The 15,908-nt window shown below is 45.0% G+C and overlaps 2 protein-coding genes across 6 annotated transcripts in view; one reads left to right on the forward strand and one right to left on the reverse strand.

Moving 5' to 3' along the window:
* Nucleotides 1–5,821: 5,821 nt before the first annotated feature.
* Ndufb11 (NADH:ubiquinone oxidoreductase subunit B11) lies at nucleotides 5,822–8,003 on the reverse strand. Its single transcript, XM_010643500.3, has 3 exons — nucleotides 7,704–8,003; nucleotides 6,194–6,324; nucleotides 5,822–6,038 (listed from the first exon to the last, which is right to left on the reverse strand). Exons 1-3 carry the CDS (start codon nucleotides 7,908–7,910, stop codon nucleotides 5,915–5,917), a joined length of 462 nt encoding a protein of 153 aa, XP_010641802.1. The 5' UTR covers nucleotides 7,911–8,003; the 3' UTR covers nucleotides 5,822–5,914.
* A 258-nt stretch (nucleotides 8,004–8,261) lies between these two features.
* Rbm10 (RNA binding motif protein 10) overlaps nucleotides 8,262–15,908 on the forward strand; it is a 31,188-nt gene continuing 23,541 nt past the window's right edge. For 4 of the 5 annotated variants that reach the window (XM_010643496.1, XM_010643497.1, XM_010643498.1 and 1 more), the window contains exons 1-2: nucleotides 8,262–8,694; nucleotides 10,420–10,561. In XM_010643496.1, the coding sequence (XP_010641798.1) occupies nucleotides 8,625–8,694; nucleotides 10,420–10,561 (212 nt within the window). In that variant the 5' untranslated portion in view covers nucleotides 8,262–8,624. The remainder of the gene's footprint in view (nucleotides 8,695–10,419; nucleotides 10,562–15,908) is intronic. The other variant, XM_019210553.1, reaches the window with a different exon arrangement.

Below are 15,908 nucleotides of genomic sequence, written 5' to 3' on the forward strand. Positions count from 1 at the left end.
GTACCAGGGATCGAACTCAGGACGTTGTGCTTTCGAGGCAGGCAGTGGAACCACTGAGCTAAATTTCCAGCTCCTTCTGCTTCTTCTTTTTAACATCTATAGGTATCAGAATTTTCATCTAGTAATTATCATTACTCTAAATTGTTATTTATTTTATTTTATTTTTTGTCTTTTTGAGACAGGGTTTCATCCACTCCTATATCCTCTGTCACACATAGGCCCTTGCTATATATATATGTCTGCGGTATGGATGAATAAATGAGCAGAGCAGAGAAATGACCGTGCCTGCTTCAAGAACTTTGTCTGTCTTGCTCACTGGGCCTTGTGCATAAAAAAATGCTCTGTTTTGCTGGGCATGGTGGCACACACCTGTAATCTCTGCACTTGGGAGGCTGAGGGAGGAAGATCGCTGAAAGTTCTAGGCCAGCCTGTACTACATAGTTAATAAAAAGCCAGGCTTTTTGAGACCCAGTTTCAAAAAGACAGAAAAACAAGTACTCTGTTTAACTGGCACAGTGCTGTATATTTGTAATCCCAGCTACTTGGGAGGCTGAGGCAGGAGAATTGGAAGTTCAAGGCCATTCTAGGCAATTCAGTGAGACTGTCTCAAAAAAATTTTTGTTTTCCTGGTGGTACCAGGGATCCTTGCACTTTCTAGGCAGGCATGGTGCCACTGAGCTACATCCCCAGCCCCTCAAAGAGTCAGTCACTCACTAGGATGGTATGACATGGTGATCACATGTCTACCCCGTGACTTAGCCATTTTAATTCCTACATATATGCCCAAGACAAATGAATGTATATGTCCATCAAAATATGTGCACAAGGCTGGGATATACTTGGTGATAGAGAGCTTGCCTAGCATACCTGAGACCCTGGGTTCAATCCTCAGTACTTACAGGATTGTTCAGAGAGCTGAGGAGTGCAGCTCAGGTAAGAGGCCTTGGGTTCCACTACCAGCACCACAACATTTTTTTAAAGGCTCACAGAATGATTCAACAGCCCCCAAAATGAACCTACTAAAATGCCCAGCAACATTTCAATGATGTCTACACAATTAAATAAGTACAGCAAGGAGGATGAACAAACTAATATATACAGCAATGCATATCAGTCTCACAAACATTGCCCTGAATGAAAGAAACTGGACACAAAAAAAAGCGTTTGTGCTTAAAAGGAATTCAAAACCAGATCAAAGTAGGCTCACTGTAGTTTTTTAAATGTTACAGAAGAATATTTAAGAAAAGACTTACATTACATATTAAGTACTGTATAAAACAAGTTATTAAATTTTAATGAAATTTGCATAAAGGCATTTTTAAATATGTCTGAATGAAATTTGTGTGTACGAACATAGACCAAAAAATAGCCAAAGCAAGCCAGACATGGTGGTGCACACTTGTAACCCCAGCACTAAGGAAGGGTGAGGCAGAAAGATCTCAAGTTCAAGTCTCACCTAGGCAAATTAGTGAGACACTGCCTCAAAATTAAAAATAAAAAAGGGCTGGGGATGTAGGTCAATGTCAAAGCCATGGGTTCAATACCCAGAGCCACAAAAAAAGCCAAAACAATCTTGAAGACTAAAATTAGAAAGTTTAGTCTACCAAGAATCAAGCTCAGCTGAGTGTGGTGATGCATGCCTGTAATTCCAGTACTCAGGAGGCTGAGGCAGGAGGATAACTGCAAATTCAAGGCCAGCCTGGGTTTAGCTGGGCGTGGTGGTGCACGCCCGTAATCCCAGCACTTGGGAGGATGAGGCAGAAGGATCGCTGTGAGTTGGAGACCAGCCTGGGCTACAAAGTGAGTTCCAGGTCAGTCTCAACTACATAGTGAGACCTTGTCTTCAAAAAAAAAAAAAAAAGGCTAGCCTGGGCTATATAGTGAATTCCAGAGCAGCCTGAGCTACAATAGTGAGACCCTGTCTCAAAAACAAAAACAAAAAACAAACCCCCAAAGCAAACCCCCCCCAAAAGAATTAAGTTCAGTTATAAAGCGTCAGCAATTAAGAAAGTACAGCATTGAGGCCAAGGATTTAGCTCAGTGGTTCCGATGCCTGCCTCACAAGCACCAAGATCCTGAGTTCTACCCCTGGTACCCCCCCAAAAAAAGTGCAGCATCCATGCAAGAACAATTTAAGGATAAAAAATAACAGAACAGCCAGCAGCCATCACTCAAGCGCCAGGAGCCGCCATCGCTCAAGCACCGGAAGGAAGCCTGGGCCTCGATCCACCGCAGGAAGGAGAACCACGCCTGCTCCCAACCCAGCCGCCATCGCTCAAGCGCCGGGAGGTAGGCTGGGCCCCGATCCACCGCGGGAAGGAGAACCACGCCACCTCCCGACCCAGCCGCCATCGCTCAAGCACCGGGAAGGTATAAGCCCTCCCCCCGCCGCACTCTCTGACTTCCTGACTGTGCCAGTCTTTGGACACACTCTGCAAAGACAGAGGTGGTCATCAAGGGTATTTTTCTTTGTTCCCAACTTTGAACATCTTTAAAGAAAGGGCGTGGGAAACCTGTAATAGAACGGTGTGGAATTCAACCATTCAGAAGGATGAGGAACTCAATCTGGGCCTTGCAGCCCGAGGTCAGTCAGCGTCAGGGGGTTCAGCCATCAGCTAAGTGAGATCAGGGGTCTTGCATCCTCGCTCTGTCTGAGACATTAAATGGTAAATACACTATATTGAAATTGTGTTCACTGCAGACATGTTCTGGACTGCTTCTTGATTTCAATTTAATTCAAATGATTTAAGGGTGATAGACTAGTGACTACCACAGGTGGTCAGTGTCCAAGTTGTGCTTGATCTTAATGTGTTGCTGATTGTATCAGTTGGGGTAAAGCATTGCAGTTGATTTGATGAGCTGTTTTCTCTGATGTTTTGAAGATGAGAATGTCCGTGGGTCGTTAGAGACACAGAAGCTAGGGCGGAACTATATCAGGAAGATTTGGGTGATAACCCAGAGATTAAACCAAGGACAGTCCGACAACAAAAAAAAAAAAAATGAGAAAACATTTAAGCAAGACACCAGGACAGACTTCCAGTTCACCAATGGCAAACAGTAGGGCAAATGAGGATGAAAAGGCTGATAGTGAACCACCAGGACACCCTGAACTCAAAGCACAGGAAGTAACAAAACAGATCAATCAGGCTCTACAAAAATTCAAAACAGAAATAATTTCCCAGATAACCATAGAGATAGTGAGCAAAATGGAAGTCGTGATTCGAGACTCTAGAGCAGAAAGTGACAAAAAATAGATGGTCATGTCCGGGCTCTAAGACAACTGACTTACAAAAACAGGCAGGTGGTCTTAGTTGGCCTATTTGTTTTAATAGAGTATCCAGAAAGAGAATGGCTGCAGATTCAGCTCAGTGGTGCTATGGGTGCCTGCCTCTCCAGGGCAAGGTCCTGAGTTTGATCCCAGGTACTAGAAAGAAAAAGAAACAAATTTTAATACAAAGTATAAACACTTGCCATACAGGTGGCAATAAAGAGCAATGAAGAATGAATGGTTCTTTTGTTTTTGGCTTTTTGAGACAGGGTCTCACTATGCAGTTGAGACTGACCTGGAATTTACTATGTAGCCCAGGGTGGTCTTGAACTTACAGCAATCATCCTGCCTCAGCCTCCAGCGTCCTGGGATTACACGCATGTGCCACCACACCCAGCAATAAGAATGAATGGTTTTTGCAGTAACATAGAGGCCTGATTACCTAACCATATAGAAAAAAATTTTGATCCCTACTTCATACTATACATAAAAATAAGTTCCCCCTCAATTATAAATACATATGTGAAAAATCTAAATGATAAAGTTTCTAGTAAACCATATAGAATATATTAATGACTTTTGGGCAGAAAAAGATTTCTCAAATTAAACCCAAAAAGCACTAACCACAAAAGAAATTCTTTGGGTTGTGTATCAGTCAGTGCTCACTAGAGAAACAGATTAATATAAGATAGATATATAGATATACTGTATATGGATTTACAAGGTAGGTTCACAATAGCGGCCTGCGGAGTCAGGTGACAGAGTGCAAAAGGGCTGTCTGTGTGCTGGAGATCCAAAGGATCCAGTCAAATATTGAAGGCCTGAAGTTCACTGTAGAACCCTGTGTGAGTCCCTATCAGGAAGCCAAAGCGTCTGGAGTTGACATCCAAAGTGAAGGTGAAGACTGGAGCTCCTCCTAAGAAATAGAGGTGAGCCTTCCTTCTTTATTCCATTCAGGTGACAAGACCCAGGGTGAGTCTTCCATCTTTAGTAAAACCATTTGGTCACACCCAGAACTGTGCTAAGCCAATGAGTTGGTGTTTATTGTTCAAACTGATAACAATAGTTAATTATCACAAGTTGTATTAAAATTATGAATCTTTATTTATCAAAAGGTAGTTTGGGATAAAATATTGGCAATCTATATAGCTAAAATGTGAGACATTTTCATACTCAGAAAGTATTTTAAATTCCTATGAATCAATTTTTGATCTTTTTTTTTTTGTCTTGAGACAAGGTCTTGCCATGTCCAGTCTGGCCTCAAACTCATGGCAATCTTCTTGCCTCAGCCTCCCAAGTGTTGGGATTATAGATATGTGCCACCACACCTGGCCCTCCTACAAATGAAAATTTTAAGACAAAAAAAATCTAATAGTAAATTAGACAAGATGCTCTGATACTTGATAAAAAAATGTACAAATAATCCGTAAGTATCTAAGATGCTAAACTCCATTAGTTATCAGGAAAATGCAAATTTAAAACAAGTTAGAACAGCTGTATCGAACAGTGCTGGATATAAAATGTTATAATAGACAATCCACAGTTGCTCATACTCATACCATGACCCAGCAACTTCACTCCTAGGTTTATACTGAACAGAAATATGTATGCATTTATGTATGTCATAAATCACTTTCTTAGTGTTTTCTGTGGTGGTTACTGAACACTGGGTAAAGAAAAAGATTTATTTTGGTTCACAGTTTGGATGTCCACATGGTGTGGGCATCTTCTTGGAGAGTGTGTGAGGCTGAGGGTACAGGGAAGACAGGAAAGGAACTTCCTGGGTTTGTTCATGTGACTTCTCTCTCTCTCTCACACACACACACACACCCCACTGTGCTAGGGGTGGAAGCCAGGGCCTCACATGCTAGGAAGCACTCAGTACTGAGCTACATCCTATGCTGAGATGTGTGTTAGAGGCCGCCCAGATTTGGGGCAGAAGGGATGACAGAAGTATCCAGACTCACTGAGACACCAGAGGCAGAAGCCCCAAAGCCCAGAGAAAAATGGGTGGGGGGACCACAAACACTCATCTTCAGCAATGGAAAAGCCCTGCTCTCACAGACCACCCCCAGGCTTTTGGTAGCCGGGCTGTCTTCAAATGTCAGAGGGTCCCAGCACGGTAGCTTGTTTCTAAAGGCAGATGCCATCAGTTTTTCCCATAACTGCTCCCTCATACAGAGGGGCCCTGGACTACCCTATAAGAAGCCTGGGCTATTCTGAGGCAGGGAGGCCAGTGGGAGAGGGCGGAAGTGCCAGACGTGTGGGTGGAGAATCTGCCTGGGATATCCAGCCCATCTGCACTTCAGATGACTAGCCCCAGCCACCATCTAAGTGCAATCAACTCAGACCTCAAGAAGAGTGACCCAGCTGGGATCATGTGGCCCACAGGACTATGAAAGGGAATACTACTTTGTGATTTTAAGTCACTAAGCTTTTGGGTGTTTGTGACGCAGCAACAGATAAAACACCCAGGAAAGGCTGCAAAGGCTTTTAAGGTTTGTGACATTCCCATCTCCATGTTCCCTTAAGAAAAGCAACAGGAGCCGGTCGGATTGTTCAATCCCTTTAATTATGTGCCCTGAGGAGAGGGCAGAATGGCAGGCAGGGAGTGGAGAAGGTGGCTCTTTTTGAGGTCCACACTGGTCAGTCATCATCTGGCAGCTGGATCTTGCTGGGGTCGAAGCAGTTGGATTCCATGATGGGGAGCCCATTGGCCTCTCGGTATTTCACAAGCCTCTCGGCTTCTCGGCGGGCCCACTCCTGCATCCTAGAGGGGGGCAGATGTGTGGAAGGGTCACCAAACACCTGCGCCCCTCAGCTCCCCACGCCCCAGTGGTGAAAGGACAAAATTTCCAGCAAAGGCCCCTCCAACTTCCACCCTGCCTCTGCCTTCATCCACCCCTCTCGGGACACCCCTTGCACCTAAAGTCAGGCATGTAAGCCACAAAGGTAGTGCCAAAGACGATAACAATGGAGAAGCCAAAGAAGAAGACAACTCGCATGTTCCAGACATCTATGACAGGATCCTCATCGAAACCATGAGAGTCTGGGTTCTGTGGAGAAGAAAAGATCAATGATGTCTTCCGGCTTCTTTAAAGCTACATGCTGGCTCTGAATAATCTCTCAAATCAATCTCTCTTTCTACGTTAAATTCCTCTCCTTCTGTTCTTAGGACGTGTCAAGTTCCTACCCACCAAAGACCCTTCCCACTTGTTCTTCTGCCTAGAAAGCCTTTACCCCCAGATCCAGTCATGACTGCCTCCATTGCCTCATTGAAGGTTTTGGCTTCAACAATTCCATTAGGAGGCAGGCATTCCCTAGCCATTTTTTCTATTAAGTTGAACCACAGGAAACTGCTATTTTAATAGGTCAAAAATGGCTGCATATTGGCAATTTCCTATGGCTCAACCTAATAAAATACCACCCTACAGCCAAGTTAACTTTCATCCAGTTATTCTATAGCATCCTGTATGTCTAAGCCGCTCAAACAGAGGTTAAGTATCAGGGTTTTTTCTTCTTCCTTTTGCAGACTGAACCCAGGGACACTCTACTACTGGGCTACATCCCCAGCCCTGTTTGAGACAGGGTCTCCCTAAATTGCCTAAGCTTGCCTTGAACTTGAGATCCTCCTGCCTCAGCCTCCCAAGTAACTGGAAGTACAGGTGTATGCCATTGTACCAGTAGTGTGGGGCCTTTTCAAATACACAAACTTTACAACATCCCAGTGAGGCAGAAAGTGGCAATAACAAACACCTAATTCGAGTGCAGTACTTTCAAAGTGTCAGCTGCTGCTTTGAGCATTTGACTCAGTTAAACACATGAGGCAGGTGCATCTTATTTTTTAAGATGTGTTATTATTTTTACCAGTTTATGAAGATATTGAGGTACCAAGTGGTTAAGCTACTTGCCCAAGGTCACACGAGCTGTCTGACCCCAGAAACTCTGCTATCAATACAACACTCGAGACCCAGTAACTCCGGGCTCAAATACTGGTTCTACCGCATACTATTCATCGAGCTTGAACAAGCAATTTAACATCTCTGTGCTTTAGTTTTCTTATCTGTAGGATGGGACTAACAGCCCCGACCTCAAAATTGGTTGTTTCGCCGACTAGATGAGTTAATATACACAGTGCTTAGAACAAAGGGTGGTCCCGAGCAAGTAGAACTGCTAAACTATCAGCGTGTAGTGATGCCACGACTACATTTTTTCTAATGAGGCTATCCACTTCAGATTTGACTTCTGTAAAACAAAACCAATCCCAGCTCTTGCTGTGGACGAAGATTACCAGGCTACAAAGTTGAAAACCAACATAGGCAGCATTCCCAGGTCCTCGAAGATTTAGTCAGCTGCCCAAAAACGTCCTCTATGGCGCAGCGCCGGCCAGTTCCCAAATGACCCCTCCGACGTCCCCGTTCCCCTTCCCTCTCACCTTCTCATATAAGTTTTCTTCCTCGGGTTCTGGGTCCTCCTGCCATTGTGCGGCCGGTTCTGGCGCCCGCTTTCTGGCCACAGTGATCGGAGTGACCACAGCCCTGGAGGAGCTGGATTCCCAGCGAACGCTGGCAGCCCGGGGCCCACGCGTCGCCGCTGCTGCCAAAAGGCGACGAGCGCACAACCCTAAGAGCCCAGCCGCCATGACAGGTTGCGCCGTAGGTCCTGTGGGGCGGGGACGGAAATGCAACTGCGCGCAGCCGTAATGGACCCTAGCGCGCCTGTCACTCTGCCCTCACCTCGCTGAAAAGAAACTGAGTCGCAATTTGTTTCCAGTGAGAGCCCTCTTTCTTCTCCGTATCCTGGCCTTATGGGACCAATCATTCTCTCGATCAGGCTGAGGAATTTCGTCTTCATAGGTCTGCTGATTGCTTTGATAGGAAGAAAGAGGCGACATCTGGATGGCCCTTTGGGGAAAGAGGTGGAGCTTCCTCTTGTCTTTCAACTTCTAAGGAAGCCCCGCTTCTAAAAATCGGGCCTTGAGGGATTGGCCAATAGCTACTCTTTCTCTGGACTTGTGGGACGGTCACAAGGAGGTGGCATGCTCTTGCCAATCAGAGGTGGCTAGGGCTGGTCGAAAAAAGGAGGCCACCAATAGACAGGGCCGGCCAGAGCGCGCTCCCTTAGTAGGTGGATGGTGGTCGGAGCGCCGGCTCCCTTCTCCTCGTCGCCATTTTGTGCTGGTGATTGCGGCCCGGCTGCGAGTAGGCGGCAGTGACTTTCCCTGGGAGAGCAGCGCGCCTGGCGCCTCTCCCCTCCCCCGCGCCTCCCTTCCTCCCGCCACCGTGGACTGGATCGTGGTGCGCACCGGCCTTTGCTGAGCTGGGAGAGTTGCAAGAGGTGGCGGCGGGCCGAGGGGATGCCTGGGAGCCCTCCCTTGACAGCCCGGGCCGAGAAGGTGAGCGTCGACGCTGGTCGTGGGGGCGGAGGTAAGGGACCCAGGGCGGAGGTTGGGGGCGAACGGGCGCAATGGCGGATCGCTCCGAGCTGGGGAAGGATGCGTGCACGGTCGGAAGCGGGGGGGTCCTCTACCCCTCGTGAGAGTGAAAGCGTGTGCGCGATTTGAACACGGGCTAGGCGCACGCGGGTTGGGGGAAGGGAGAGACGGGTAGGAGCGGGCTCCTGGGGCTTACGGGGGTTACTCCATCGAACTTTATCCGTGGGAAGGCGCGTGTCTGTGACTTTCTTTTTTGTCCACAGAGGGTGGGGGTGTTGGCTGCTCTGTGTTACTTTGGCACTTAGCTGTCCACGGGGAAATGCTCTGTGGCTGTGGTCCTTGTGCACGGGGGCGGTGAGCGGAGGGGGGAGAGAAAGTGACCCTGGTCTTTATCCTTGGGGTGTGTATCTGTGACTCTGGTCCTTCTCCTTCAGGTGGCTGTCTTGTTACAGGCCCTAACCCACTTAGTGCGGAGCCGGGCACAGGGAATGTGTATGTGACTTGTGTCTCTTTTAGGGAAGAGTTAGTATCAGCGACGCTTTGAAAGGGGGCTCAGTGTGATGACAGACCTTAGTGAGGATTCTGTGTGTGGTTTTTGGCCTCTATTTGTGTGGGGGCTTGTATCTGTAACTTGGCTTCTTGCAGTGTTAGCCTCTGGCCCCTTAGCAAGAGTTGGGGGGGGTTGTGTCTGGCCTTCAGCCACTAGGGCTCCTGCTTGTGATTCTAACTTATCCATATCAGGAGCAGGTAACTCTGGTTCCCTGTGGCCTGAGGAGGAAGAGAAAATTGGGGTGTGAGTATGTGTGCGTGTGTGTGTGTGTGTGCGCGCGCGCGCTCATGCTCATGCTCACATGTGTGCATGGAGAAAAGGCGTGGTGGAAACCTGGTGTGGAGTAGGTGCTGTAACCGGCTGGCTTTACGTGATTTCTGTTCAGAGGGCGGGCCTGAAGACTCTGGGATAGGTTCTGACCCCTTCTGGGTCACATGGTTCTTGGGACTTCCTTCAGAATCACAGGCAGCTCTCAGAGGTGAATGCACGGCTCCCTCATGCTCTCCCATTGCAGCAGAACAGCCTGGGAAAGGGCCCCTTTTGCTTCTGGAAAACGTGGCCTCAGATCCCTAGGGACAGAGCCACCTTGGGACCGGGCAGCATGGGCCCGGTCATGTATGAGGGCTAGGGTTGTGTTGACCAAGAGCGCAGGGAAGTGGCAGCTGTCTCTTTGCCAAGTTAGCCCCTTTACACACATTCCTAACAGCTTTTCATGGTTTCTGGCTGCCTTGTCACAGGCAGTCAGCATCTTGTTGGGACAATGAACTAGGCAGGTGGAAGGAGCCTAGTGAGAGCGGGGGGAGGACTCTGGAAGTCATTCAACACTGGGAGGCATCCTTGAGACAGCCTAGGGCTTGGACTTGTCTACCAGTCTCAAGTGGCAAAATCTTGATCCCACAATGGGTGCCATGAGGTCTCTCCCAAGATGCCCCCTGTGTGATGACGGCTTTGCTGTTTCCTAGGGCAGTGGGCTCTCGACTCATGTTTGTGGGAACAGGAAGGAGCAGGCCAAGTAGAGGCTGCCTGCCTGCTCCACACAGGAACACTAGGAGTTGGGAAACAGTCCCTGGGTAAGAGTCAGCAAAGATCCTCGACAAGGATAGTCTCGCAAGGTGGCCTTCTCTGCCCCAGCTGCCCTGAACCCTTTCTTTCTTCTGCTTTCCCCAGAATCACTGCGGGAGGCATCACCCAGGCTGGCAGATCATGGTGGCAGCAGCGGGGGTGGCTGGGAAGTGAAACGGAGCCAGCGGCTGAGAAGGGGCCCCAGCAGCCCCCGTAGGGCCTATCAGGACATGGAGTATGAACGACGGTAAGTTGTCTGCTTCTACCTCTCGCATATGCCTAGGCTTGTCTCGTGTGAGAACTGACCGGAAATGTGCTGAGAGTGGGTGTCTGGGCAGAGAAAAGTACGCGGCAGATGAGTTCTTTCTTTGTAACACATATGTATTTGTCACCTGTTGCGAGCCAGGACCTGTGCTCCACTCCAAGAGTACAGTGATGAATGAGAAAGATTCTTGGTACTCTGTCTCAAAGGGGAGACCATGCACTTTACAGGTGATGACAGTTTGAAGAGTGCCATGGTTGGATGCGAGGGTGGGGAGGGATCAAGAAAAAGAGGAGAATGGGGGCGGAGGCTGAGGCCCAGGCTTCCGGCTTGAGTGATGGGATAGGTATGTGGAGCCATTCACCAAAGTGAAGGTAACCACTGCAGGAGAAGCAGAGATGTCAGGGCTATAGCCTTGGGTTTGAGAGATGAGGAGGAGTGGCACTATCAGACAGAGTCAGGGATTTGGCCAGTACCATGTGGGGCAAGCCAGGTCAGATATTGGGAGATTCCAGGGACTAAGTGGGCTACAGTTGGCATATTTGTCTTGGAAGAGATACTTAACAGAGTTTTTGTTTTTGTTTTGAGATGAGGTCTTGCTGTGTTGCCTAGACTAGCTTCAAACTCCTGGGCTCAAGCAATCCTCCTGTCTCAGCCTCCCAAGTGCTGGAATTATAGGCATGCCCAACACTACCCCTTTTTAAAATGTAGAATTATATTTTTTCTAGGAGGTGAACCCAAATTTGAGATAGGATCCTCATATGGGGTTAGTCAGTCTTTTGTTTGTTTGTTTTTTGTTTTTTTGAGCCAGGGTCTCACTGTGTAGTTGAGACTGACCTGGAACTCACTGTGTATCCCAGGCTGGTTTTGAACTCATAGTGATCCTCCTGCCTCAGCCTCCCGAGTGCTGGGATTACAGGCGTGCGCCACCACGCCCGGCATGTCAGTCTTGACCTTCATTTAAAATGTCTTTTGGAAGACATTTCATTTTTGGTTGTTTCACCAAAAGTGCTCTGTGGCCATATCCAAGTTTGAATAGGTGACGTACATGCCTCAGGCTTACTACCAAGTAAGGCTACTGGCTTGCTTTTGGCTTTTAAAGGACCAGAAGTGCAGATGTTTGAGTTATGCTTTTCAGTTCAAAGTAGGTCTTTATCATAGGTCAGTCAGTACAAGCCTTCCTCTTGCTGTATTTTTCATTTTTGTTCTCAATTTTTACCTCTGTGGGTAACTACTCTGGCGATTGATGTGTATCCTTCTAAACTAGGTAAGTGTGTTTTCAATTTATACAGCATAGTACTACAGTCTTATTCTGGGTCCTGAACTTTGTATTTATAAGTTTTGCATGTATTGCCATGTATATATTAGTGCTTTGTCTCTAATTGCTGCTGAGTCCCCATGGGTATTCCTGCTGTAGTTTACTTAATGATTCCCCTAAGGATGGATACTTGTTCTTATTTTGATGTGCTGAAGTCACTACTTTTTTGGTTTGTAATTTGTACTTTCAGAATCTTTTCTTTTCCTGCCCCAGATCACATAGATTATTTTACTCTATTGTTTTACCTTTTGCATTCAGGTCTTTAATTCATTTACAGACCACTTTTGAATGTGGTATAAGGTAGGTTCTGGGTTTTCTTCATGTAGTGGGCAGTTTTCCCGGTGCCACCTCCTAAACAGTCTGTTGTCTCTATTGATTTGTGGTACCTCATCTAATTTCCATTTCCCTCACCTATCTAGGTTTGTCTTGAGTGATCTAATTTGTTCCATTACTCTATTTGCTTATTCTTGTATGACAGAACCTTACTGTTCTTGTTACAGTAGTTTTATAAAATGTCTTAATAGGTCCATCTTTGTTCTTTTTTTTAAAGTTGATTTAACCATTTGTGAAATGTATCTGTTACAAATTGCAGACTTACTTATAAAAGTAAGATTTTAGCCGGGCGTGGTGGTGCATGCCTGTAATCCCAGCACTCGGAAGGCTGAGGCAGGAGGATTGCTGTGAGTTCGAGACCAGCCTGGGCTACATAGTGAGTTCCAGGTCAGTCTCAACTACATAGTGATACCCTGGCTCAAAGCTCCCCCCAAAAAGTAAGATTTTAAAAACAGTTTACCAAGGAATTAGGAAACAGAAACTTTGCTTCAAACAGAAAAGTTTGTCTGCTTAGGTTAGAGTTAGTGCTTAGTAGATTCCATTCCTAGCACCACACACAAAAAAGTTCAAATCAAGTCCCTCAAAAACACTGAACACAAGGGCAGGGGATTTTTAGCTCAGTGGTTCTGGTACCTGCCTCGCAAGCACAAGGACCCAAGTTCGATCCCCTGTACAAAAAAAAAAAAAAAAAAAAAAAAAAACTGAACAAGAGCCAAGCATGGTGGTGCATATCTGTAATCACAGCACTTGGATGGCTAAGGCAAGGGGATCGCTGTGAGTTCAAGCCACCCTTAACTACATAGTGAGACCCTGTCTCAAAAAAAAAAATTCAAGAATTTTGACCAAGGTGGCATTGGATTTACATGTTTAGGGGAAATGCCATCTTTGTAAGTAGTCATCATCCAAGACCTATGTGGAGAATATTTTAAAATTTGTTAAAAGGGCATAAAATACGGGGCCAGGGATTTAGCTCAGTGACACCATGACTGCCTTGCAAGTGCAGGATCCTGAGTTTGATCTCCAGTACTGCTAAACAAATACATACATACATAAAATAAATAAATTTTAAAAATTAATAAAAAGGGCATAAATATGAATAAATGAAAATGAATTTTGCCTATTCTTTAAAGTAATGCCTAGGTATTTCAATAGTTTTAGTTGGTATCCTTTGTTAAAAATAAAATATTTTTCATCCTAGTATTTTTCTGGAATAGAGGAAAGCTGTTGGCATCTGTATGTTATTTATCCCTCTCTATTCTTGCTATTTCTAAAAGTTCATTGTTGATTCTGATGATTGTTCTTAGTACTGTTGTTGGTTGTGGTGAAGGTAAATCTACTTTATTACTTTACTATAGCAATATCCAGGGCATTTCCTGCCTGAAATGGTATCGGAGAGAGGGGCTGGTTGTGAAGCTCAGTTGCAGAGTGCATGCCTAGCATACATGAATAAATAAATAGTATCAGTGAGAGCGAGGAGTGGTGGTATAAGCCTGTAATCCCAGCACTGAGTCAAGAGGATCTGAAATTTGAGGCCAGCCAGGTCAGTTTAATGACTTGGCAAAGACCATGTTTCAAAATTTAAAAAAATAAAGGGCTGGGAATGTAGCTCAGTGTGAAGACCCTGGGTTCAATCTGCAGTACCACACACACACACAAAAAAGCATCAGTGATTTGGGGTGTACAAATTAAGATATGCATTGGCTGGTTGAAACAGAAAATCCAGTGAATAATGGCTTAAACAACATAATTTAACTTTTCCTCCTATAAAGGCAATCTGTAGGTTGGCAGTAAGTCCAAAAGGCTGATAGGCAGCCCTTTCTATGCAGCATGTAATGCTCAGGAAACATGAAGAAGGAAGGGAAATAAAAGGGCATCTCTTCTTTAAAGAACACTTCCTGGAATCCTGGAATTTGTATGTAGGAAATAGAAATTTACTTCCTGTTTGCCAGAATTTAGCCACATGGTCTTTATTATGGATGGCCATGTGCCCAACTAAATACTGGGAGTTCTGTAATTAAGACTGCTAATGTCCAAGGCTGGGAGTATTGCTCAGTCTTAGAGCACATGCTCAGCACAAGCAAGGCTCTGGGTTTAATATCCAGCACCCCTCCAAAAAAAAAAATTGAAGGAGGCCAGGTAGAGTAGGATTTCCTTAAAGGAAATCTGTCCAACATCAATAAATTTGCAGTAAATTTATATATTTTAGCCTTTAATAAGTTAATAAAAGTGTCCAATCTTAGTTTGCTAATATTGATCATAAGGTGGGAGTATAGCTCAGTGGTGGGGTGCTTGCTGGTATGCAATTTAATAATCATGTGCTGTTTTCTCTCATTGTCCATTAATTTTACAAATTGCATTAAATTACATCCTTGGCATTGTTCATTTATTTATTCATTTAATTTTTGGCACCAGGGATCGAACTCAGGACCTTACACTAGTGAAGCAGATACAGCACCACTGAGCAAAATCCCCAACCCTGTCCTTGGCATTTTTTTTTTAAGACAGGGTCTCACTATGTAGTTGAAATTGATCTGGAACTCACTATGTAGCCCAGGCTGGTCTTGAACTCACAGCAGTCCTCCTGCCTCAGACTCCCAAGTACTGGGATTACAGGTGTCATTCTTGCGCTATGCCCTGTTGATCATGGTTTGTATGTATGTATTTATAACTTATTATTTGGAAAAATTTTCAAAATTACACAAAAGTTGAAATGTGAACTCCCATCTATCCTCTACCTAGAACCACTAATTGTAAATACTCTCTCACATTTGCTTTATTACTCTACACACCCACATAGAGTATTAGGGTTTTTTTTTCCTGAGTCATTTGAGTTAGTGGTAGATGTGACCCTTTAAGCCTGGCAAATGTATGTCCTAAGAGCAAGGACTTTCTAAAATCACAGTACACTTATCAGTATCAGGAAAGTTAACAGTGATACAATAATTTTATATAAAGCCCATATTCCAATATCATCAGTTATCTCAACAATGTCCATTATAAGCTGATTTTCTTGGGATGGGGATGTAGCTCAGTGGCACCGCACCTGCCTTGCAAGTGCAAGGTCTTGAGTTTGATCCCCAGTACCAAAAAAAAAAGTTGGTTTTCTCCAATCCAAGATCACAAGTTTCATTGAGCTACTTTTTATTTTTAGTTTTCTTTAATCTGAAGCAATGATTTAGTCGTCTTTGTCTTTTATGGCCTTGGAATGTTTTAAAGTCAGTTGTGTGTCATAGAATGTTTCTCAATTTGGATTCTCTAATGCTGACTCAAGAATTTTTGATAGAAAAACTTATTTGTGATTTATTGATACTTTAGAAACTGCTATTCCCAGATGCCCATTTTTGAATCGGGTCTTTATATTTGGGGGCGCTGATTGTTTTGAGTTCTTTATATATCCTTGATAATAGTCCTTTGTCTGAGGAACAGCTGGTAAAAATTTTTTCCCACATTGTAGATTGTCTCTTAGTTCTGCTGATGGTTTCTTTTGAAGTACAGAAGCTTTTTAGTAAGATGAGATCCCAGTTGTTGATTCTATCTGCTAGTTCCCGTGCTACTGAGGATTTGTTCATAAAGTCTTTTCCTATACCAATGTCTTCCAGAGTTCTGCCTAACTTACCTTCCAGCAAGTTTAATGTTTCTGTTTTAATATTTAGATCTTTAATCCATTTGGATTTTAATTTA

The sequence above is a fragment of the Fukomys damarensis genome, unplaced genomic scaffold (genome assembly GCF_012274545.1).
Source record: "Fukomys damarensis isolate Sample0158 unplaced genomic scaffold, DMR_v1.0_HiC HiC_scaffold_39, whole genome shotgun sequence".
Taxonomy (NCBI): domain Eukaryota; kingdom Metazoa; phylum Chordata; class Mammalia; order Rodentia; family Bathyergidae; genus Fukomys; species Fukomys damarensis.

Bases quoted from the DNA above. Each gene is read 5' to 3' on its own strand.
- Ndufb11 (XM_010643500.3), bottom strand. From the start codon at position 7,910: ATGGCGGCTGGGCTCTTAGGGTTGTGCGCTCGTCGCCTTTTGGCAGCA. The intron at 6,325-7,703 runs GTGAGAGGGAAG...TCTTCTCCACAG, and splicing joins AAGAAAACTTATATGAGAAG to AACCCAGACTCTCATGGTTT. The intron at 6,039-6,193 runs GTGCAAGGGGTG...GCCCCCCTCTAG, and splicing joins GCTTACATGCCTGACTTTAG to GATGCAGGAGTGGGCCCGCC.